The sequence below is a fragment of the Lepisosteus platostomus genome, chromosome 4 (genome assembly GCF_059453375.1).
Source record: "Lepisosteus platostomus isolate fLepPlt1 chromosome 4, fLepPlt1.hap1, whole genome shotgun sequence".
Taxonomy (NCBI): Eukaryota; Metazoa; Chordata; class Actinopteri; order Semionotiformes; family Lepisosteidae; genus Lepisosteus; species Lepisosteus platostomus.
Genome location: NC_142614.1, coordinates 45142642 through 45167634, shown reverse-complemented (window position 1 = coordinate 45167634; position 24993 = coordinate 45142642). Strand labels below are relative to the sequence as shown.

Here is a 24993-nt window from a genome sequence, read left to right as displayed (position 1 = left end):
TCTCTGCAAAACTCTAATATAAAATGGATCCCTGAAGAAAGGGAACGTTGTCTTTTGCAGGGGACTGATTGGTTTGTGAGTTAAGCTCTTAACCTCAAAGTTAAGTTTAACCTGCCCCGTAGCAGGTTTAGAATCGGATATGTTGCTATAGTTACTTAACCTTATACAATTAAATCCTTTTTTCGTGAAATCAAAAATCCAGACATTTACCATAGCAACATGTGTACAAAAGGTATCCAGTTAACTAAATAATCTTGCTGCGTTAAACAACCCCCATGTCTTGAAGCCTTTCACAGACCTTAAGATAGCTTAATTTTTCCCATGGGATTCCAGATCTATTCACACCTTCCCACAAGTCAATCACAAGCCACAGAATTTGATTTGAAATGCATGAAAGCCATATTAAGCTAAAATAATTCATTTTTACAAATTAGTTTAAAGAGTAAACCCATATTAATGTTAGGTTGGAAAACATGCACTACAATCACAACACAGGTATTTGGGAAATATGTGAAAAGCTACATATAAAAAGGTTGTTTTCATGGGGAAAGAAATAATTTCAGTGGCAGTGCCCTCTTCAATTGTATGGCAGTAATTGAACATTGATATTAGTCATTTCAACTACTTCATAACTACTGAATGTCAGGGTGTGAACTTAAATATGTCTATTCATCATAACTTCAGTGGAGAAAACAAGCTTACCCAATTTTCTGCAGCTCAAATGCCTTAAAGATCTTGAGAAATCTAGAGGCATACAGCATCAGCATAAACAACTTCAATAAAATTAGCAAATGGGGACAATCCCCCCTCTCATTTATGAAAGCACAGGGACCTTGATGATGAAACTCCATGTGAGCTTGACAATAAAAAATCCAGGAGCCACACACACTTGCAAAACTATCAATTTACCATGACACACCCTTAATCACAAAACAACCCCTTACGAGAATGCAAACATTCCAAACAATCAAACAATACTACTGTACCATTAGGAATCATTTTACAACAGGTGAACTATGTCAACATTTAGCTCTCCAGTCCTGGTCCTGTAGGGCTGGTGCACATTTTTCTAGGTCAGGTCTTTCCAGTGGTAGGCCCGGGGTCCAGCACACCTGCTGGTTGTCATTCTGCCTGAGGTGTTCACTTAATTGAACCAACACATTGCTTGGTTAGGATCTTTGCAAGATGTGTTTTCAACTCAACGATTGGAGGTTTTCAAGTTGCTTAAAAATGCAGTTGAAATAAAACAAGCTCCTACATGTTTAGGAATTGAAAACAAGGACTTTGAACTAAAACCAGTTGTGTGGGTCCCCATTACCTGGATAAGGAGCTCCTATCATAGGGCTCTTGAAAGCAGATGCTCGCACTTTCAAGTAGAAGCTGTTTAGTCCAGTTAAGCCAATGATGAGCTGATGCAGGTGATGCAAGAGCCTAACTGGACTGAAAACCTGTGGGTTATCTTTGCCAAGCAGTAACATTTATTTTTGGTTTAATCTTGACACTTGAATGAAGTCTTGTCTCTCAGTTTCCCTGCATGTAGATGCAGTGCACAATCTACAATGCAGATTGCATTTTGGATCTATAATCACAAAATAAACTTGAGATCATCACAGGGGAAATGCCTCACTGGTGACTGTCCTTTCTCTTTCACACTTCAGTCAAGACTGTCTACACAACCAGTGCATTATCTGCTAGACATCAGTGGCAAAACAAAGGTAATTAAATCATATTTTTATAATTTTATGTTCGAAGCTTCAGACAAGCCTTTTAGGAGCTGTTACTGTTAGGTGTAGGGATTTGAATGTTACAAATGCAGAAATTCCCTGTGACAACATTTGGTACAACATAAATTAAGCCTCTAAAAATCCTAACTATTCATTGATTCACCCAATTTTCTTCCCCCTCATAGATAAGATCACTTTATTGTCCATATACAATTTCTTGTTGCATACCCCAACTTGCTTTCCATGAGACACACAGACAAGGAGAGAAGCTTGGGGTCAGAGTGCAGTGTCAGCCATTTAGACAGCACCCCTGGAGCAGTTGGGGTTAAGGGCCCCTCTGCTTAACCCCAGTAGGATTCCTGTGCTGGCCACTGGATATGAACCAGCAACCTTCTAGCCACTGCACAGCATCTTATATTCATATGATAGACACTATCATATGAAGCTAGTATCTAACTCCTTGAGTACACTCTGTCTGGGAGGTCCTGTTGGCACCTTTTTAACATATTTCCAGATGTGGCTATGTTTTGGAGACAATTTTCTTTTTTTATCCAGGAAGTGTCTTGCTCTTCTAGATTTATTTTACTAAATGTAGAAGTATTCAAGGATTTGGCCCTCAAGAAATGGTAGAAACAGGTTTAGTTATGTAGTCCAACCACAGTTAAAAAGCGTTGGTGCTAATTGAAAGTCTTCATTGGATTGGATACATGGAGATTTCCATTGCTCAGTACAGTAGCTTTAAACTGCCTATATTGTAGCTGTGTAATTGTTAAGGACCCTTTTAGTGGAAATGTGTAAACCACTGATGGGGGGAGGGGTTGTTGTATCATGGTGTTCTGTTCTTCTTGTTTCATTTTTTAGAAATGTAAACAAAAAGATCCACAAATGTGCAGAGAGGTCTGAAGAAAGAAGAGAACAGATTGACAGATGCCCCATTAGGTGTATATGACAATAATTAGTAAAGATAATACTAAATACTAATACTAATTTGGGTAGCATGAGGGCACAGTGGTAAACTTAGGTTCCTTGCGGCACTGGGTTCAATTCCTGGTGTGCTACCTCTGGGGATTTTTTTTATGGGTTCTCACTGGGTGCTCTTGTTTCCTCCAACAATCCAAAGACATACTGGAAGGTTAAATGGCTTCTGGGAAAGCTGGCCATGGTGTGAGTGCATGTTTTTCTGTATGTGCCCTGCAATGGACTGGCGTTAGGGTGTTTCCACCTTGTGCCCATTGCTTGCTGGGACAGGCTCTAGATAAAGCAGTTTGAAAATGGACGGATGGAAAATAACACGAGAACAGTCTCGTGTTGCTGCTACATTTTCAAGTGAATCATCCACCACAACTTTCAGTTCTTCAAGGATTTTCTACCAAGCTGAAAGGAAAGTCTAGGACCTTTGAACTGCTTTTTATAAAACATAGAATTTTTAAATAGAAACATTTCTTTATGTTCACTAAAATTTTCAAATAGAGAACTAGTTTAAATCCACAAATGTTTAAATGTCAGAATTACAGTTTTGTCAATCATAAAGATCTAAAAAATAGTGGTCTTATTTAGACAGTTCTACAGATGTTCCGGTTTCCTCCCACAGTACAGAAAGAAACACACTGGCCTTGGTGAGCATTTGTGTTTGTACCTGTGTGTGCCCTGTGATAGACTGGCTTCCCATCCAGGGTGTATCCCGCCTTGCTTGTTGGGATAGGCTCCAGCTCCCCCACAACCCTGTACAGCATAAACCACTTAGAAAATGGATGGATGGACACCATATTCGTAAAAATGAGTCTTGTGTTTTTTTTTTCTCGAAAGGCTAATGAAGCCTCTAAATCCACAAAGAGTGCTGATGGAGCACTTCTTCTAAATTTAAAGGGTGAATTTATTTTTGTTGTTGTGCTTTCATGTTGCTTATATGTTTTTAAACGCTTCCTTTCAAGGTGTAGCCAGTGCTAATGAAATAATACTGCTGGAATTACAAGTCTCGTAAATAGACTGGTACTAGACATATGGCTGTTATGAAACGTTTTCATGAGAAGTATGTGTACATTTTGGTGTTGAAAAAAAGATAAATCACTGTGTGTACATGGCTTTGTGTCTTAAAGTATCTTTTAAGATGCAGGTTTCATAACACTATGTGTACATGGTTTTTATCTACAGAATCGAAGAACCAAGAAAAATGCCAATTACCAAGTATAAACCAAGAGCAATTCAGTTTTTTTTTTACTGCAACAGGGTTAGACACAGAACATAATAACATTGAAAAGAAGTCAGAATTGTTTGTCTTTTAACTACTGTTTCCCATCCATCCATTTTCTAACTGCTTCATCCAATTCAGGGTTGCGGGGGAGCCAGAGCCTATCCTGGCAAGCAATGGGCATCAGGCAGGACACACCCTGGACAGGAAGCCAGTTCACCGCAGGGCACATACAGACACAGACACACACGCATTCACACCAGGGCCAAATTTTCCAGAAGCCAATTAACCTACCAGTATGTCTTTGGACTTGGATGAAACAAGAACACCCAGAGGAAACCCACGTGAACATGGGAAGAACATGCAAACTCTACACAGATGGCACCCCAGGACCAGAATTTACTTCAGGGACCCAGCACTTGTGCTGCCCCTACTATATCCCATCCCCCAAATTGCTAAAATTGATATTTGATACAAAAGTCTATTAAAAAAATAAACAGAGTTAAGTGTCGCAAAGGGTATAAATGTGTCTAGGTTCTAGATTGGTAAAGTAAGATTTAATTTTTTTTATTAATCTTTTTAACTCTTTTTGATAAATGTATCTTTTGGCACAGGACTGAATGAATTCTACTTGAAGAATGGATTTCAAAAACAAAATAAGCTAAAAAGAAAAAAAAATACATATGGCTTTCAGCTTCTTTACAGACGATTCATACCATGGAACATAACTCAGAATCAGAACATGATACAGAATATGTTCTGTATATCTATATCATTTTATTCTTAAATTACGTAAATGTGCTAAAGAATGCATGACAGTTAAAATGATTAAAGACTGGTTTCTTATACCACAGATTAAACAATTTCTATATTTTTGAATTGTTACCCATAATGTACAGCAGAACACAATTTTATAGTTTATATTTAAACAGATATTTATAATCTAAAAAACACAAATGAGGCTTAATTACTTTAATATACAATCAAAAATAACGTATTAAAAGAGCACTGAAATACCTGCTTACCTTAAATAAAAGTGTTTATTATATGGACATTTAATTATACAAAATGAGATTTACAAGCATTTTTAAATGAACATTCATTACATAAAAACAAATGACAACATCTGGAATATCTCATAATAATCCACTTAAAACCAAGTTTCAACTACACTTTGATTACTTTGATAACCCCACTAATTATAAATGCCTTAGATTACAGAAAGCCACTGACAACAAAATTGTTGTATAGAGCACATTCATAAGGCAGCATATAGGACATTCACAAATGTTTAAATTGTACTGAATAGTATTTACATTTATATCATTTTCAGTTCCACTACTACAGTATATAGTAACCCACAGATACACTGAAAAATGAACAAATCTTGAGACAGTGAAGTGAAATCTATTATTTTTGCTGTGTATTTAGCCATGTTAGAATAATGTCATTTGTTCTGTTCAATCCTCCCCAATTCAGGTGAGCATAAGGATTGGGACAAATTAAATGATTGTAATGTTAGTATTTGGATGCATACCCATTATATGCATTGTCTGCTTCAAGTCTGTGACCCATCAACATCACCACATTTTTTATATGTTCCTGAATCAGACAATATGTCTTTTTCAACTCTTAAATGCAGCCACTTTCAACTGTTGCTTGTTTGTGTGGTTTTCTGACTTTTTTCAACACGAGTACATTACTTTAGTTACACACCAGTATTAGTTATGATGGGGGTTTTCCAATGTTTATTTTAAACAATGTGAATAATTCGTGAAAATCATATCACCAACAAATATAACAATCAAGTCCACACAACTCCAGCACTGTTCAGCTAAGTGTCTTCTGGAACCACACCTAAGTCCTAAGATAGGCTTTGTCTGGTTGTAGCATGTCTGCGAATCTTGATATTTTATTCAAGAACAAATTAACAATGTGAATTAGCAACACATCTGTATTATGTAAAATAAAAAACAATATTTGTAACTGATACTGAGAAAATAGTCTTAATATTTTAATGCACAACCAAAAAACATATTGCAAATGATACATTCAAATATTCTAACCTATTAAATACACTGCTGAGAAGAAATCAGAAATGATGCATGTTCTACTCTTTTCAAAGCATTTTTACTTCTTTATGTTGATACACAATTCTAATATATTCTATGCACATTTTGACATTTTGCTTTAAACTAAGTTGATAAGTCCTGACTGATCTGTATTTTTGTACTTTTCCACAGTGGTTTAATCTAACCCTGAAATGGGACATAAAAAATATGTAGAAGTCTTTGTTTTAGAATTTGTTTTTTTCCTGCTGAGTAACTGAGGCAAACATCAACACTCTTACAAGGTAACACAGCACGTTACATGACTCATGGATTAGAAATTAGGTTTTATTAGCAGAAGTCTAATGTCTGCAGGTTGTTTAAGTAATGCTTTTTTAAATTAATGACACTTCATAATTCTTATGACATTTATAAAAATACTACATTCATTTCAGTGGAATTTTAGCTGCTATTTCATCCTGTAAAATTTCACATGCATAACAGATGAGTATTCCTGCTTCTGAATTTTCCTTTCAGATCTTCAAAATGAATCAGGCATCAATTATGGCTTTAACTTCACATCTGTTGCAGCTCTCAGTAGATCTAAAGGACAACGGATGACTTGTTTTTATAGATTTCTTGATTTATTCTCTTTGGGAGCTGAAAAACAACCAGACTTTAGTCTAAACAAATAGATTCATAAATCAAACCTAGGCAGCTCCAAGCATTTCAAAATCTCCACAAAAACATTTTTTTTGGTTTGGTTGCATAGACATCAATAATGACAGGTTAAAAATGCATTTAGGGCACATCTTTCACATACTAGTGAAAGTAATGTTAAAAATGATACAGGACACTCAACAGTAGACATACAGTACTGCATGAGTCCGAAAATTAAAGCTATCATTCTCGTACCAGTGTGGCAGGTTAAGAACTGAACATGCCATCCTACTCAGTGTGGACCTGCCAGTATAATCTGCAGAAGTGTTAGCATTGATTGGAAGTGTAATTTAGCACTCGGTTCATGCTTGCACAAATCTTCCTTCTCATAGATCACTGTTGTGTAGAAAGGTGGGGATTTCCACACCAAGCTAGGACAATCAACTCCACACAACTCCAGCAGTGCTCAGCTAAGTGTGTGAGCACACTTTGCTTTATAACTGAAATTATAAAATTGTCTTGTTGACCTTCAAGTGTTACTATCCCTAAGTCCAACTTTAAACATAATGTTTTTGATGCTCTTTAATTCATATTCTATTTCTATCATTTTCTTGAAATATTATATTTCACATGTATGCATGATTTATTATTTTATGTTTACTGTACTTTTTTTCTATGTGTAATTTAAGTAAAATGCCTTGAACTAGAAGGCACTTGATAAGAATAAAATTCATCAATAGACCAGTACCACAAAAGGTAACTATGACACATCTGTGACTGTACATATGTTCTCAGGAATTGCACACCCTTTACAATTTCTATTGTAAATATATTACCTAGCCTGACTGCAACAGTTACTTATATAGTAGACGTGTATACAAATATTTAAGAGATAGCTGAGGATGGGAACCACAGAGATTATAATCCTTTGAGAATGTTTAATTACTCTCTCTGTACAAACAAACATAAAACAACATGCTTAAGATTCTTGATTAATGAATCAATTCTACAGATACCAAAACACAAACTGATACCAAAACAAAGCTTTCATGCATTTTCTTTCAACGGACAGCAGCAAAGCAAACACACTTTCAACATGGGAGCTATTAATGAGTCAAGAATATACATAGCCTATTTCATTATCTTGAAGTGGAAAAAGGATAAAATCACTACAATGAATCATTCTGTGCCAAAATGTAGTAAAGAAAATCTTAAGGCTGTGATATTTCAGGTGTTACCTTGAATAAATCTTCCTGTATCACATAACTTAAAAAGAGGTTTGCACTGGATGCATTATATCATAATGTTCTTTCCATGCACAGTGATTACAGTAGACTGCATATTAGTCATCACAGTGCAGCCCTCCACATCTTAATTGTTCCTTAGGAAAATGGATAAATATTACACAATTTTTTAAATGGTTTACAAATGTTACCAATGCTAAACTTTATATTATCACTGCCTTTGCAGTGCCTTTGAGTAACTGTCAAGCTACTATGATTAACACGGTTGTCGTAACTACACTAGAATTTCAAGTCTGTTTATAACATTTTAATATATTAAAATATTGAAATTATTTCACTTTTCAGTCCCTGTAAGTTTAACACAAAACTTCACAATTCCATTTATACTTAAATACAGCATCAAATTTCCAAATGTTTTTCATTCATTTCAGTCCTTCTCAAAAACATAAAATCTTGAATCACTTGCAGAACCGATGTTACCTAAATATGAGAAAGTTTCATAAAATGTTCACTATAATAGATTGCTTTCAATCTACATACTGCGCAGTATTTATTCTGGAAGAACTACAGAGCATTATGGAGTGTGTGGATCTTCCCCTCCCCCGTACACTTACACTACTCCCACCTGAGAAAAGTCTCTGTGCCCCATGGTGTAATGGAAATAGACTTACAAAATCATTAACTCCCTCTAAAAAACTAACATTATTCTTTCATCTTCTGAAACACAGATTGTACTGAACTCTTTGTTGGTAATGTTTGTATCTTGTGTTGTTGTGTTGGACTCTGCAAAACAAAGCTCCCCCAAGAGATAATAATTGTTGAACTGAATTATACTCAGGGTATGATCTGCAACATTACCTGGTGAATGTTCACTGATGCAATCTACTGCTGGCATTTCATTCACTAGTACTGGAAACCCAGTATGTTTAAATCATGAGAACTCACCAATTAAATTGGAAACCATGAAACTGCACCTCACAAACTGTTTCATTACAATCTTTCATGAGATTCCACCATATCTTGTAATAAAGTCTCTTTCCTCTCATCTGCCACCTCATCCACTTTTCCAATTCAGAGCAATTTTCCTTCATGCTTTTTACAGTAGGTCATCACAGCTCCAGGACACTTTAGTCTAGTTAGATGCTTTCATTTTTAGAGTACTCAATGAGAATGCACTCTTTTCAATGTTCTCAGCTACTCTACTGGCAGATCAGTGTGTTTTACATGTACTCATGTCGCTGTAGTTCCCTAAACTGTTGCTTTCCATTATTTCAAGATGACCAATATACCATCAGTATTTTTTTAACAAGAATTTGGCCTCTGTACTCCATCACGCACCTCTACTGAGAATGTATAACCTAATTCACAATTTGCAAGCAGATAATATTAAGGCAATGTCTGCACAATGCAAGCAACTTGACACCTGCCAAGCAAAATTGGTTCACTGTGCGCTTTCGTTTCAGGAAAGCTGCAATGCCTCATTACAAAAGAAGAAAGTATACAGAAGCAGTCCTCTCTGCCAGGGTAGTGTTGGGATCTATACTCTCTTTGCCTGCTAAAGTCCGAAGGTGTACCAGATCTTGCATTCATTTAAACTGTATCCATTAAGCAGCCAGGATCATGCCGGCATTGAAGAATTTCTTTCTTCAGAGATGAGGGAAGGTTTCAGATCCGACCTCCTGGGCCTGTGCTGAGGACTGCTGCGAAGATTGTCATCCATCTACAGTATAAAAGAACAAAGATATATCTGAATGCACAAATACAACATAAAAACTACAGCAGTAGGTAAAAAACATTTATTAAAACTCAACCACTCTTCTATATATTTTTTACAATTAGTAGTAACAGATTTGGCACCATAATGAATTCATGATTTTAAAAGCATAATTTTCATGCCACATTCCAAACCTAAACACAGAAATACTGTGGTTAATATTCGAGTGTGCTTATTTTTGAAACAGGAACAAGAAATAGGTTTATTCCATGCTGAAAAGAGAAGAAAGAAAACACAGCTTCACCCGAAGAAGGCTTCACAGCCGAAACATTCTGTTTTCTTTCTTCTCTTTTCAGCATGGAATAGAACTATTACTTGTTCCTGTGCAGCCTACGCATGCTGACGCAGCTATCCACCTGAACTATTTTTTAAACACTCTAAGAAATATACTGACTTAATTGTGCACCATGCCAATATTTACAAAATATATAATTTAATGTGAAAAATAGGTATTGTTTTATTAAGCAGGATTGATACCTATCATTTAGAGGAAATTTGTTTTTTACAAGTATCCACAATCTATAGGCTAGCTATGCTAGAATTGTACACCTCATTAACATGAAAATTGTTAGGCATGCCACTTCAAAATTATTTACAGTACAGGCATGTGTCAGTATAAAATATCTCTAGCTGGAATTTGTATTTGTCCACTATTTGAAACTAAATAAAATTCATTTGTAGTTGAGTACTTTTGTCTCTTGGAGCCTGTTTCAGAACATGTAAACTAATTAAATCAGATAGGGCTGTGAGAATGTATAATTAAAACACAACGAATTACACTGCTACCATACAGCTGTTATAATTCTCCCTGAAAGCTGGCAGCAGATAGACATGGGGCAGTAATGAGCATACCATAACCATTACTGATCCAGATAATGCCTGTTAACCTGAAATATAAGGTGGCATGTTTTCACTAACACATTTCCCACTAACATTTTTAACATTTCCCAATTTTTTGTAGCCATTAAATATTGCATAGCTTCTACTATATCAGCATGGCAAATATGTCTTTACAATAGTGGCTGCACTGGAACATCAGGGTAGAAATGGTGGACCTAGTGTAATTAGTTGACATGACATCACCCGAGATGTCTAAAGAAGGGCACGGACAGCCACTAGAATGGTCAATGCAGGTCTGTCCTAATTGGTAGTACAGTGTGAAATCCCAAGCGTGATATCATTTGATTAGGAAGTCAGGCCTCTGCAGGCTGCATGGCCATTGCCACCAGTGGGCATTGCACATGGGTGTTACACATGTAATTTGAAAATGATTCCTTTCCTTCTGAAATTAAGGGAAGGATATACAAAGTTACAGCTGATCAACATTTATTGCATACAGCACTGGCATAGAAGGCCTAGCTAAATCATCCTTGAGAAAATTTTCACAAAAGCAACTTATAGTTCTTTGGGTAATCTTTTACTCTAAACAAAGATAATCAAGATAACATTGTAAATTTACTTACAAGGTAAAACATGTAAAAGTGCAAGTCTAGACTCCAGATTAAATTCAGAAAACACTGGGTGTATTTTTCTAAAAAACATTCCATTTACTGCGTTGATATCTAAGATATTGAAAAAACTCTTAATTATCTCAATTATATCCATATTTTACCATTTTATGGATAGACACACTGTTTCACTCCATTCACACTATTTATCCAATTTATAAAGACTGCAAATAAAAATGATTTTGCATAAGGATTTGCATAAGAACAGAAAGAAACAGAATGCAAAGCAAGGCATGACCTTTTCAATTAAGTTGGATTCTTTATTAACAAGCTGTGTCAGCTTTTGCAGATTTGCATCTACTGCATCCTGGCTGGCTGGAGATAAACCTGAAGACAAAATATAAAGAAGACAGGAGAAGAGGTGCATTCACAAAAGCAGCATGAAGAAGAATGAAAAAGATATAAAACAAAACCACATGACAGCTACAAAGCAAGTTAATGCAGGCAGTTTGTAATCCCAGACTCAGAATTTCTCAAAATAGGCTCAGTCTTGCTGGTGGACCCTCTGTAACAAACTTTACTCTGTATCAAATATTGGACAGCTAAATCCTGTGGCACAGGAAGCTGCTTCAGCCAAATACCAAGCTGATAATTACAAAAATAATTCATCAAACAGGAAGCAAAAGAAATGTTCACATTAGGTAAATCACGAAAGACCCTTTCTTAGCATCGTGTAAATTCATATAGAGAATAACCATGCCTTATATTGCCGCTATCTTCCCTTATACATGTATGCTCTAGCTGTTTCTAGGAGTCAGATAGGAGGGACAGGAGAGCAGAATTGCAAGCTCTTCGGGGTTTAGTGTCCTTTAATGGTTAACAGGTGTGTACTAATCATGGAGGGGTTAGAGAGCAGGAGAGAGAATGTAGCAGCATATGTCAATGGGGTTGAGTAAAAGAGAATGAAAGGAAACTCCCCCCCGTAATACGCAAGGAGAGGACTGAACTAATGATGAATGGAAAAAAAAGTTTGAAATCCTATAATTACAATAATTAACCACCAAATATAGTATACACTTAAAAATATACAGTACAGTACATACATCAATTAGAGAATTACCTTTTAACAAATGTATAAATGCAGCACATTTCATTAACCTACACTGTATGACTCAGTAAATAAAATACACAGTAAAAATAAAAATTCTAAAGTCACTTAAGTGCTGAAAGTTGCTGCACAGCTTTCTTTTCACTCCAGTAACGTAAACGCTCCTTAAATATTTCATTATGGGACCCATGGGAGGTCTTTACATGGAGTCAAGTCAGGTCAAGTCATACATAATCTGGAGAGAAGGTGTATTTAAAATAAGATGTGCCTTTTGTGTTAAAAAAGACCACCTACTGTATGATTATGAACGATCAAAATATAAAATGCAACGTAATTTTCAGCAGGGTTTAAGGCAAAACATAAAGTGCCCTCCTTAAGCATTCGGACATCAAAGTCAAAGCTCATTTTTGCCTCATAGTGAAGCAATTTGTACTGTGATTAGAAGATTACATGAATGTACAATACAGTATTTAAACAAAAACATATTGACATGAAACTTTTGTTCAAATTCAGTTCTGAATGTTCAGTTCCTCTGATCTTCAGCACTTACTGTTCAATGTTTTAAATGTGCTTTTGTAGTTTCTGAAGGACAAACCTATCTTAATCAGCAGTAAAGATGATGGAATAACTCCAAAGCAATGACAAATCTGATCCAATAGATTTTGTCAGAATAAACAGTGAAACAAAAAAAAAGGACACAAGTGGGAACTAAGAAATGTCTTACCAGAGGCGCTTTCTACAAAGTAAGTTTTAATTATGGCATCACAAAATTGGCCAAGGTTGGTCAGCTGCTTCAGGTGCACTTGTAGCTGTCCATTAGGAAGGTCTGCTTTATGAAGTGGTGCAATATATCCAAAAACGAAGGCATCAAGGCTGGCTGGCCTATGGACAACAGAAAATCAAACACTTAACTAAGTGGTCAAATAAATTTTGTATTGATTCTAGGATATCTTTTAAAACCAGTATTCAACTGTACAGTTGGATCTTGACATTCACAAGGGTTCGGTGCAGAGAACTGTTGCAAACAGCCTAATTCACATATAACCAAGTATACCCCTATACTGTCGCAAAATGTACAGTACAAGAGTATATACAGTAGTATGTATGGATGGATAAAAGTTATATGTAACTCTTCCTTACATGATAATTAAAATACTGCTGCATCGGCTTTAAGTTAATTGGAATAACACTGATCGACTAAAAGAAACAACAGTAATCACTGTTAATCACTCATAGTAATCAGTTAAAATAATAAAAAAACATGAATCCCTCCTCCACACCAAGCCCACACTCTCCTTCCTGGCTCTGTGATTAGCACACCCCAATGTAATGAAATGTGCGTCTGTTGTGCTGCTGATTTATAAGTTACTGTCAATAACCTTCAACTTGGTTTCATCCCACTCTGCTCTTCTTTCATCCAAGACCTCATCAGCCAGATCGAATCACAAATAAGCAAATGTCCGCATGTTATATTTGCAGATGTCAAGACCATACTTTAATTCAGCTTCTTTATTAAAGGCTGTCATTTGAATCAAGCCAAAAGTAACAACACGTTAGCTAGATAAGAGACTCGAAGTCTGGTTTACACAGATGAAAGCCATTAATGATGCAGTAAAGTAGCTACAAATTATATAATTACACTTAGCTGCATTTATTTTACAGCATAGGCTCTTTATAAACAAAATTTGCCTTCTGAACTGAAAGTGATAACATTTCATTTGTGATTTGCTCCACTCTGCATTTTGTTCTCATTCAAGACTATACTCACATGTTTCCAAAGAAATACTGGGATGTCCCCAATCTATGCGAAAGAAGATTCAGGCACTCTTTGGCTTCACTGTAAATCTAATGAGAGACATGAGGAAAAGACAGGCCAGTATTTAACATTACGATATTGGTTTGGTACATCCTGCCACAGACCAGGCAAAGCTTTGGTACTTATATAATTATAGCATGTTTCAAATTACCTCCTTATTTATACTTTATTGAAGACTTCAGTTCAGATTTGGTTTCCTTACCAATAATTATACAAAGTTAACAAACTGTTCCAACATATTAGGAATGGTTGAAGTAACCCTGTAAAAACTGTTAGGGCTCACATCTCCTTATACAATATTTTAATTATGAATACTATACAGTATGTCATATATGACGTGCATATGCTTTTCAATTTTACTCACAGTGCAGTAAATGCATGGTGATGTGAATGTGTAAAAAAAACTGTAGTGACAGAAGTATTGCAGAGCAATCTATTACTCTTATCAGGCAAAAAACAGACAAATAGTTAGGGTTTCAGCTGAGGTTACAGTAAATTTGTGAGTTGGGTTTTGAGACAGAGCTCCAGTTGTTAAAATATAGCATGAATTAAGGTGGGAGCTAACGGTAGAGAGAATGACCATTACTGGTGCAGGTATTTTCCACTGATCATTATTTGATCTGAATACAACAGTTTCTCCAACTACACCCTTTTATGCAACATGTGCACATTATGGTCATTATGTACAATACATAAAATTCTGAATGTTATTTTTTTATATTTTTTATACTGAGAGCCTATTGGTCCTGTGTGTGTGATTTTAATTTTGGACATGTTTTGTTAAAGCAAAGCTATATAATTTTACATACTATTCATCTATAAGTGTTCTGGTAAAATAAACAATCTTTTTTCATGAATGGTATATAGTATTTGAGAATGACCTGGAGGGAAAAAAAAAGATTTTCTCCCATGGCCAGCTAGATTGTCAGAAAAAAAATGGAAAATAACTTACACTAAAGGTGAGAATCAACTTGGAATGCTCAAGATGGACCAAAACCTGAGACTTTGACATTTATTTATTTTAAAAATATAAATAGAAACTTAAAAAGACAAAAGACAACACAAAGCCAGTTAAACTCTAATTTTTCAGGTTTCCAGGTATTCTGTCCTTATCACTTATCCACCATATGAGTAAAAGGTTGTATGTCTCTAAATGAAAAACGCTGTTATTTATAACATTGTCGCACAATGATCTTAAACTCAGAACAGTCAGAGGCTACCTTTTAATTTACTGAGAAATCCAGGGCACTGAGATCACATTCAGTGACATTTTTGTTAAACCACAATAGCTTTCACCTTCTTTAAGATTACCAAGAGAACATTAAAAATAACTGTCTTCTACTCACATTGCTTTGCAGCCAGACCAGAATGGCCACTGCTCCCCATTACTGAACTACCAAGACTGTAAGCCGGCATGGAAATTCAAAAGAATGGACACATCAATGTAAAGGCACTTAAGAGAGGGCTGGGCCACCACATTCAGCCAGTTCATGCAAATTCATGCACCATGGCGTAGAGTCTACCAGCATATGGAATCTTGCAGGAGAGACACTGCGCCAATCTCCCATGAGAAAGTCAACCAACTCAAACCAGGCCGATGGAGGGGGAAACACTTCTCTGGTGTCATTCTGGAATATCCCATAAATGTTCTATTGGGTTAACATCTGGTGACTAAGAAAGCCGTGACATATGGGTAACATCAGTTGTGTGCTTATTAAAACACCGGGCGACTACATGTGCACTGTGGATGGGGGCATTTTCATCCTGGAAGACACTCCTAATGGCAAGCAAGTAATGCTGCAAGACGGGGTTGGAAATGATCGCTCAATACAACTAAGTTATGATGTGAAGTGTTGCCGTTGTCATCTAAGGGAATGAATGCAACCAAACCATGCCAGGAAAATGTGTCCCACAACATGGCAGAACCCATAATGCATCTCATCAAATCCCATTTCTCCACCGTCTGTGTTCTCTGTATTACTGGACTTACAAACATGCCAGGTGTGATGAGCGGTTTGTGTACTGCAACCTGACTACGCCATCACAATTTATGGAGTTCCCCAGCAGATCATTGTTGATGAAACTGGCTGCTTGTGGCCCAGGCTGATTTTCAGTCAATTTATCTGCAGTTGCTTTCCTGTTTTGTGCATGCATGTTCATTTCAATTTTGGAGCCTGCGCTTTGCACGATATCTTTCCCTCAGCATTCTGATCTGACATCACCTTAGAAACCACTGCTCGTGAAACAACAGCAAATAGTCTTGGTCACTGAAGATTCTTCCAAACATGCCCCTACAATCACCCCTCTTTCAAAGACATTGTGGTATCCTCTTACAGTCATTCTAGCCATAATTATAAGCAACCAGCCCCGTGAAATATTTTTATACATATCCCTAAGCATGCTAGGAGGTCATTTTCATATTTACACAACTCTGCCCTTGCTTTCATTATACATGGTGTCCCTCATTTATCCAGGATCAGGAGTAGAGATGTTATCCAAGTATTCCAAGTATTTATTCATGTGACACATGAGTCCGTCAATAATCTGCATTATCAGCCTGGGCTACTGAATAAAACACTATAAAACAATATGCCTTACTTTTGCTTCCACCTCACTGATGCTGTGCAATGGAGGTTCCCCTTTAGTCAACATAATCCGAGACAGAGCCTCGCTGGACAGCCTGCTAGGTAGGAAGAAGTTCAGTGGAAATGGGGTTCTGGAAGCAAACCATGGTCTTGTTACATTGGAGTAGTTTTCAACATCCACCCAGAATGTGTGCAACTAGAAAAGAGATGGAAATCACAGAACACATTAACTTGACACTCTTATTTTGTGCTTGATTGAAAATCTTGTCAAACTGACTTGTTTGAATCCTCCAGATCTTACAAATATATCGTTCTTTATGAATCTGAAGTTCAATCCATTTTCAATATGAGGAGACTTTGAAATGAGTCAATGATAACAGATTGTGTGGACTATGTGTGATGTAATTTCCTTTTTGTTTTAGATATTATAACTTTTAGAAAAATGTTTTGAAGTTTTCAAACCAGTCAAAATTTCACTAGGTCATATGTTTAGCAATGCACAACTTTGTTATTGTATTGTATCAAATCGTGATATTATTTCTAAAGTGAATGTAGTTGGTTTTCTGCGAAAACCATTATCTATTGGGAAAGCTGAATTATTTATTAACATTAAACTTTGTTATTTTACATTTTGGATATTTTTGTATATATAGTGTACCTTCCTTCCTCTGTGGCCTTCCCACAACAAAGTGTCACCAGGAAATCTGTTAAACTGTTACTTTATTGATCACTGCACACAATCAGCTTTATATCAATCAAACAGAACGATTGTCCATTTCTTTGTCATTCAGCTTATCTGACCCACAAAAACATATTCATCACTAGAAGATAACAGACACACTCTTTCTCCTGGACAACACAGTACAAAATCTGTTTCTGAGAGACAGCAAGAAAGAGAATTAGAGACTAAAACTAAAGACTCCCATATTTCAGGTCAAATAAGCCCTGGCTAAATAAAACCAGGGGCTTATGTACACCATAAAAAAATGCCGGACACTGTTTTGTAAAAGAAACCAACTCACATCAAAACACAATATTTTAGGACTAAAATGTTGCATGTCTGCATTTTCTTCTTTACTCTTATTAAATGTACATGTATTCCCGTAGCATTTGGTCATTCCAACTACAGTGGTATGTGTGTTTCCCTCTGGTGATGAATGTATTTCAGTAGAAATATACAGTACTTACCAGTGCCGGACGCAGTTTCTCCTCAAGCAGCGCAATAAAGGCCAGTGTATCAGCTCCTTGTTTGGCTGTGAGTTCATAGTCAGCATTGTATCTCTGTTAAAAGAAAAACATGCTTTTATGCAAGACGTACACTTTCTATGTGCTCAGTCATTAATGTTCCTATGATTTTAGTATAAGTTTGGCAATTATATTATGTTTCAAAAATCTCAAAACTAGAGTAGCCTCAAAATCTATACATACCTTAATTAAAAAATATTTTAATATTTTCTTTTTCAATCATTCAAAAACAAATTGTATTAAATAATAAAATTAAAAAGGTTTTTGAAACCTGTAAAAAAGTATTTTAGCCCAAATGTAAACATATATTTAGGTAACAAGTGCTAAATAAATATTAGGATCCAGAATCTTAATGATTTCCACTCACCCTCATAAACAATTTAAAAAAAGATGAGCAATAGTAGCTATATAAAACTTGTGAAATAAATTATATCATAATGTAAAATGTGATCACTTTCTGTCCAAGGCATCTACTGCTCTTGACCTAAGGACACATCCCTGGGTCTAGGACACCAGTAGAGCAATAATGAAAAGATGTAGTAGGGTTTTTCAGGTCTGCTTTCTACAGTTAAAACATGAATTACCTGATATCAAAAAAGCAGCTTGTATTTTAGGACAAACACACTTGCTGCACATGGAGAAGGGTTTTACAATTCATAACCGTGTAAAGGATGAATACTGGTTTGGAAGACACAGATCTGACTATTGTTTATAGTGTCTTCGAAGCAGTGATGTCCAGTGAGGCACTCATATGAAGAGTAGGCTAGCCCCAATACTTCATAAATCACTGAATTTAATCTGTGCTTTATCACTAGCTGACTGCAAACAGGATTGTACCGTCAGAGGTGCAAAATTAGCACTTCTGCGTTTTACTAGATTTGAGATGCGATGGTATCCTCGGACTCCTACTTAATAGCAGCCCCTTATAAAGTACTACAGTATGCTCCTATTAGCTCACTCTGTTATTGGAGCATCTTTCCTTCCTTCAAGCCTTAGAATCCTTGTTTTCACTGCGGTTTGACAGTGTGGAAACAGAAAGGTCTGACAAAAGCAGGCACACTAACACCGCCTTCAACTATAACTTTCTAAAATGCGAGTTGTAGCTGTGAGTTTAGCCAAATAAAAACTGGATATTCCAAATTAGGAGGTAGAGAGAAAAAACACTGATGGAAACTTTTAAAAAATGTCTGTAGGGTTTTAATGTACTTTAATGTACTTCACATTATAAATGTAAAAAACAAAAAATCAATATCACAGAACATGTGGCCTGAAAGCAAAGAGATGTAACCAACTTAAAAAATGTGAAACCTGTTTCCTTAAATAGCTCAAAATGTGCACAGGCTCTGTTACAGTGGTCCCATCAAACTCCAGTGCTGGCACAGTTCCTAAGAGAGAGTGAAGAAAAGTTTATGTCATGGAATGAAGTAAAATCACATTTAAGATAGTGAAACACCTTAATAATAAGGACTAATTCAAGGACAGTCCAAGTTAAAGTCACTGGTTAGACTGTACTGGAAGAGTGACTTGTTTACTTAAATTGGAAATTACGTTTCTCTTCAGCTTATGTTCAAATGGCCTCTCATGTGTTTCTGAAGGATTCAAATTCCCATAAGAAAAATACAGTAGCAAGCAAAACAGAAGTTAAACTCTTGATTTGCTATGACATGTAACAGTTACAGGATGACAATCTCATAAAAGACAAGTGTTTTTTAGTGTTAGTGTTTTTCAATTGATACATGAACATTTGTACAGCACAAGCTAAGTCCAACAGTATGCATATATAATTTAGCTATTATACCTTCAATCCTTGAGTGTCCCAAGGAGTTCCTATTCTTCTTTCAACTGATAACCTTTACATTAAAGAATTAATTATCTTACTTAAAGTGGGAAACAGTAGAAGCTAGCACACCTCAAAAAAAAAAACAAGTAGAGGTTCATTCCACACTGAAACATTTTCAGGACTGAATGAACCCGTACTTATTCTTACAGATATCACATACAGTATATGTCTATTTAAGTGAAAACCACTGCAGCTTTCACTGGACTGAGAGAATTAGAAATACAGTGATTCTATTTTTAAAAAAACATATGGCATGGATTTGATTTTATATCTATTTATAAGAATAAAAGTTTTGCAGGCAGTGGAACGGATTTTGGCAAACAGATATCAACTATAACACTCAAGCAACTGGCAGAGGTGGTAATGAAAATACATTGCTTAAACTGGCTACTGGTCCACACAGAAAAAAATGTTTATTTATATTTTCACCTGTTAAGGTCCTCCATGTTAAGTCAATAGGCAGTACTTTCAGCTGAGCTCCTGAAAATTTGGCGTAGGCCTAGAAGAACAAGAGAACGTACCCAATGACAAGGAAAATCTACATTTCAGGCTAATACTCCATTTTTAATGCAATGCTTGAATTTACTGCATTCCAGATATGTAAAGAGCATAAACAGTCTCCTTATTTTAACTGTGAATAAATGGATAACGAACTTTCAAAAAAAGCACATAACACTTAAAATAAAAATATGAATAACATATCAATTTGAAGAAAACTGAGATGTTTAAAAGATAGCAAGTAATTTTGTTTTGCAGATATTCATTATTAAAGGATTAGAGTTCTGCTAATATGGTAAACAAAGAAGAAGATTAAACCTTGAAACAACACTAAGTACGTTAGAAATCAGAAAAAAATATAAATTTCCACGGTTTTTAAAAAACGGGGTATGAAGTCATTTTGGACAGTGACAAATCATGCACTTTATGCACTGTTATTTTTCAAAGGAGACTCGGAAGTACTGTATAGTGAAGGTTAAGTAGAGATGCACTATTAAAAATAAAACCCGTGACCTTGAAAGTATCTCTAACTAAACTGCGCCATGCTTTACTATTTTCATTTCACCAGAGTCGATAACATATACAGAATTTAATCATTTATTTTACTGTGCAAGCAACAGCAACCATAGATCTGAATACACTGTACATCTGCCGGTGTTATCAGTCTTTTTATTTGAGTATCGGTAGCCACAAACGCATCACGGTTTTTCGCCACTTCTCTGTAGACATATTTTAAATTCACTATTTGTTCGGTGCTTGCTTGCGCATTTATATTGAAAGCAGTTACCATAACAATAAGAGAATCAGTATGTACGGATGGCAAACCCCAATCACTACCCCAGCAGACCAGCTCCATGGGAGTCGCCATTTTTACTTCACTGAACAGGAAGTACACAAAACTGCCGCTGTGTGAATCTGGGCATTCATCTTATACTACTGAGCGAGGCAGCGCCATGCACATATCAAGGATGAACTCTAACAACAAAAAAATGTCTTAAAAAAGTCATATTTTAATTAAACCTCCCTATTACTAATCGGTAACGGAAAGCCGAAATGCTTTGATGGGTCAAATTTCTTCTTCGGAACATGTAAAACTGAGAAACCTTTCTCTCACGTGTGCACAGAAATAAAACATTTTGTTGTACTCTACGATTGATGCTTGGGCGCAATTCCCAGGTAGTGAGAAACATGTTTTTTTTCTTAAAAGCTGTGAAAACTAACGTTCTTAGAACATTAGTATTTTGACTTTTGAACATACTTTGTCCAGTACACACAATATTAAATATTAAAATGGAAAACAATGTTGATAATCGTTCTTCTTTGACACATTTTAAAGTTTGTGGTGTAGAAATTCAAATCACAAAATATACAGCAAACTGTAACATCCATCCAACCATATTATCCAATACAGGGCAAAGAACCAGAGCCTGCAAACAACGAGCACAACGACGAAGTTATTTAATGCTTAATTTGAATGGTTTCTTAGTCTAAGACAATACACACACGCTCACAATATCCAGGTAATATAAAAGAATAGAGTTATAAACAAACTTGAGAACTAGAAAATAAATAAAAATCCCTTACATAGCAAATGAAAGTTAAATTTATTTTTTTAGAAATAGTGATGCATTTTTTCATTATTTAAAATGAATTGTAACTTTCTAAGTGCTTTGGACCTTTAAGCAATGCAATATTGCACTTATGCTTGGGAGTCTTAATTCTGGAATTTATTTCCTGGGCTGGGTGCTATTATATTAAGTTTAGAATCTGAAATCCCTTCATAATTAAATCCCATTGATTTACCTCAAATATTTTAGACCAATGCAGTGACTTACCAACAGCACACATTGCAACAGAAATGAGGAAAGCATGACATAAAATACTAATAAGAAAATATTATTTTTTTGTTTTATATGCCTTAGATGTCCCTGCCTGAATAACACATTTTTGTTACTCTAGTTTACTAATAACACAGAAAACATTACAACACAACCTGAACTGACCAAGGTCAACCTGTAGTACTCTTACTTAAAAAAATAACTTTCCAAAAGTTAGATTCTTCTAACTTTTGGAAAGTTAGAGTTAGAGCATTCTACAAAATGCTCATCTACGGCCTTATGCTTTTCAAACATTTTATCACCTTCAAGTTGGAAAATAATTCTACACTTTTTCTCAAAGGATTATCATATGAATACAAATATTACTTTTTTTCTGTATCATGTTAGGATTTGTTTTTTAGGAAGGAGCTCTTGTTAGTTTCAGTGCTTCATTTTTTCTATACAAATTGTGAAAGGCTTCTTAGAAATAGTCAAATGCAAGTTACAAGTGAAATATTCCCTACGTGTTTTCCAGACTGTCTGCCCTATATTTTTATTGGAACACCTCCATGCCTTTGCTTCATAAAGTGTCAATAAAAGAAAATCATTTCACTTCCAATGTCATACCTTTTCACAAATGTAATTGAGGTTGTAGACAAGTCACCATTATGGAGTGCTATTAAAGTACTTTTTTATTCTGACAGGACACATAGGAAATTAAAGGTTCTAGAAACTGCCTTCATCCTCTGTAGATACAAATGTGGGTGCCACATTGAGGGTATCTGCACCGAGGTCTGTACTTTGCACAACAGGAGTCTGGTAATTAAACTCCGGAAATAGCTTTACCGTTAATCTTGGCTGAAATGTGCAAGGTGACAAAAAGAAAATAGAAGATTGTAGATTTCTAGTGGTGTTCATAGACTGGGACAATTAAGACCCTCTTGAGCTCATACTGTATGCAATAATAACAATTCTTGGTGTTTTTCAGATATAGAATTTAGAAAGTGGTTCTTTTTGTCATTTGTTGAATCAGTGAATTGTCTTTGCGCTAAAAATCATTATGTGGGGCTAGTAAACTAAACTTTTTTAATAATGTTTTATTTAACTTTAGTAGCCTAATAATAATTTGGTATATGACGCATACAGGACATACTTTTAGTCTCCTACTGTATATTGTATTTTTTCATGGTTTACATTAAAAAGACTAAAGTTTTTTTTAAAGTTATTAACTGTTTATTTTGGAATCCAACACTCCTGCATCTCTAGCTGCTGTTAATTATATTTGTTATAATGTTATTTAATTTTCCTTTGAAAATGTTCTTATGACCATTTCTTCAAGAGTCATACATACAAGTGTCCTTTACATTCAAAACTGAATATAATTGTGAAAGAAGTGTTTAATTTTTTATAATCATACTAGAAGTAAATCTAAAGGTACATGGGGAAATTGTTCCCTAGCTTTAATATAATATAATGCAATGCATAACTGTTGAAATAGGTGTAACACGTTTTATGCAGAGTAGATTTTTAAACTGTACAGTATATTAACTTACTGTATATGATAGCAGTAGAGCAGAATGGTGGCACAGCAGTTAGCATTACTGCCTCTCTGCATTAATGTCCTGGGTTCAGTTTTAGATCTGTGATCCTGTATAGCTTGTATATTCTCCCTGTGTGTACCTGGATTTCTTCCAAGTGCCCTGGTTTCTTCCACAGTCTAAAGACATGTGGGTACGTTAACTCGCTTCTGGGAACGGTCTAAACTAAATCTCCAACAACTGGTCCAAATTGGTCTAAACTGTTATATATTACATATACTGTATCTAATGTAATCTAGTGTTTCATAGATTTAGTCAGGATGACTAAATCATGATTTTTTACTGCTGACAGTTTTATTTTAAACTTCATGCTCTCTGCATGTCTTATACTTAAACTTGAGAGAAATGTTTTGTGCCAAACATCAATGACCTGAAGTGGTTTTAGTGGTAGATTGTAAACATTTCCCCACAAATTCTTTAGTTTGTACTTGTAATCATGCTCTTATAACCATTCATTGTAAAATTGGATCCCAGTCTCTCTCAAGCATATTGTCCTTTTTCAAATAAGGCATTTTTCTGCATTTGTCTGTAATTCTATTGCTTGTATGTTTCATCTATTAACAACTAGAGTACTGTAAAGCTTACATTACTTTTTCCTTTCACTGCTAATTTATAAGTCAAAATATTTAGTTTAAAAATCTACCACGCACAAAATGTATTACATCTGTTCTTACAGTTATGGCTAATATTAAATGAGTGAGTTCCAATGAGATATTTTGTCTTTCTGATTCTGAGACCTTAAAGTTATGTTTCTGTCTTTTTTCTTTACAAAAAAGTCATCATATTCAGATGGACAAGTCTTCTGGTGGATGACCAATTCTTAAAAACAGAATTTCTAAACTACAGAAACATTTTTCTTATTTTTTTGTTTTCAAGGTTCATGTGTCTAGATTGGTAATTCAGCTGTCACAGAAAATTTAAAGACAGTATGATGACATTAAACATGACATAATCAAAACGTTTTTGCCAGTGATTTCTTTCCAAGAAATGATTCAAAGCAATACTTTCCCATGAACCAAAATCCTGAAGGATATGTTTAGAATAGTCCTGTAAAGTTATGTACAGTATGTCATTTTTGGTAATGATATGGTTTTGAAGGAAATACCTGTAGTGTTACTATTACAAAAGCCAATAACTCTAAAAGTGATTGGTTACAGATACTTAACTTGGAATTTCACCAGTGCAGGTTATGCCATAGAGACTGAATTACAAAGTTTGCCTAGTCTTACTCAAATCAGTTGTTTTTTTTTCTTGGACACAGAGGAATGTCAATATTTAGAGTAAACATACTGTAGTTAGGCATAACCCCATACTCTTAGTTAGAAACAGTCCATGAAACAACAACAGAAGGAAGCTGAAAAAAGTAGTGCTCAGATAGCTCATTGACAACAAACAATTGT

At 35.3% G+C, this 24993-nt stretch overlaps 1 protein-coding gene across 3 annotated transcripts; it reads right to left on the bottom strand.

Moving 5' to 3' along the window:
• Nucleotides 1-4933: 4933 nt before the first annotated feature.
• On the bottom strand, nt 4934-21329 carry mtx3 (metaxin 3). Of its 3 annotated transcripts, none has more exons than XM_088629588.1 (9): nt 20993-21329; nt 20110-20179; nt 19149-19225; nt 17784-17876; nt 16609-16791; nt 13963-14039; nt 12919-13076; nt 11385-11473; nt 4934-9584 (listed from the first exon to the last, which is right to left on the bottom strand). In XM_088629588.1, the coding sequence occupies exons 1-9, from the start codon at nt 21044-21046 to the stop codon at nt 9483-9485; spliced, it is 903 nt and encodes a 300-aa protein (XP_088485714.1). In that variant the 5' UTR covers nt 21047-21329; the 3' UTR covers nt 4934-9482. The 3 variants fall into 3 exon arrangements, with proteins under 3 accessions (XP_088485714.1, XP_088485713.1, XP_088485715.1); XM_088629587.1 differs by having other exon boundaries at nt 20966-21326; XM_088629589.1 differs by lacking the exon at nt 11385-11473 and having other exon boundaries at nt 20966-21325.
• Nucleotides 21330-24993: the final 3664 nt, after the last annotated feature.

Excerpts from the sequence above, each read along its gene's own strand:
- mtx3 (XM_088629587.1), bottom strand. The coding sequence starts at position 21,046 with ATGGCGACTCCCATGGAGCTGGTCTGCTGGGGTAGTGATTGGGGTTTG. Across the intron at positions 11,474-12,918 it reads CTTTGTAGAAAGCGCCTCTG|GTTTATCTCCAGCCAGCCAG; the intron begins GTAAGACATTTC and ends TTTTGTCTTCAG. Across the intron at positions 9,585-11,384 it reads AATCCAACTTAATTGAAAAG|ATGGATGACAATCTTCGCAG; the intron begins GTCATGCCTTGC and ends TTTATACTGTAG.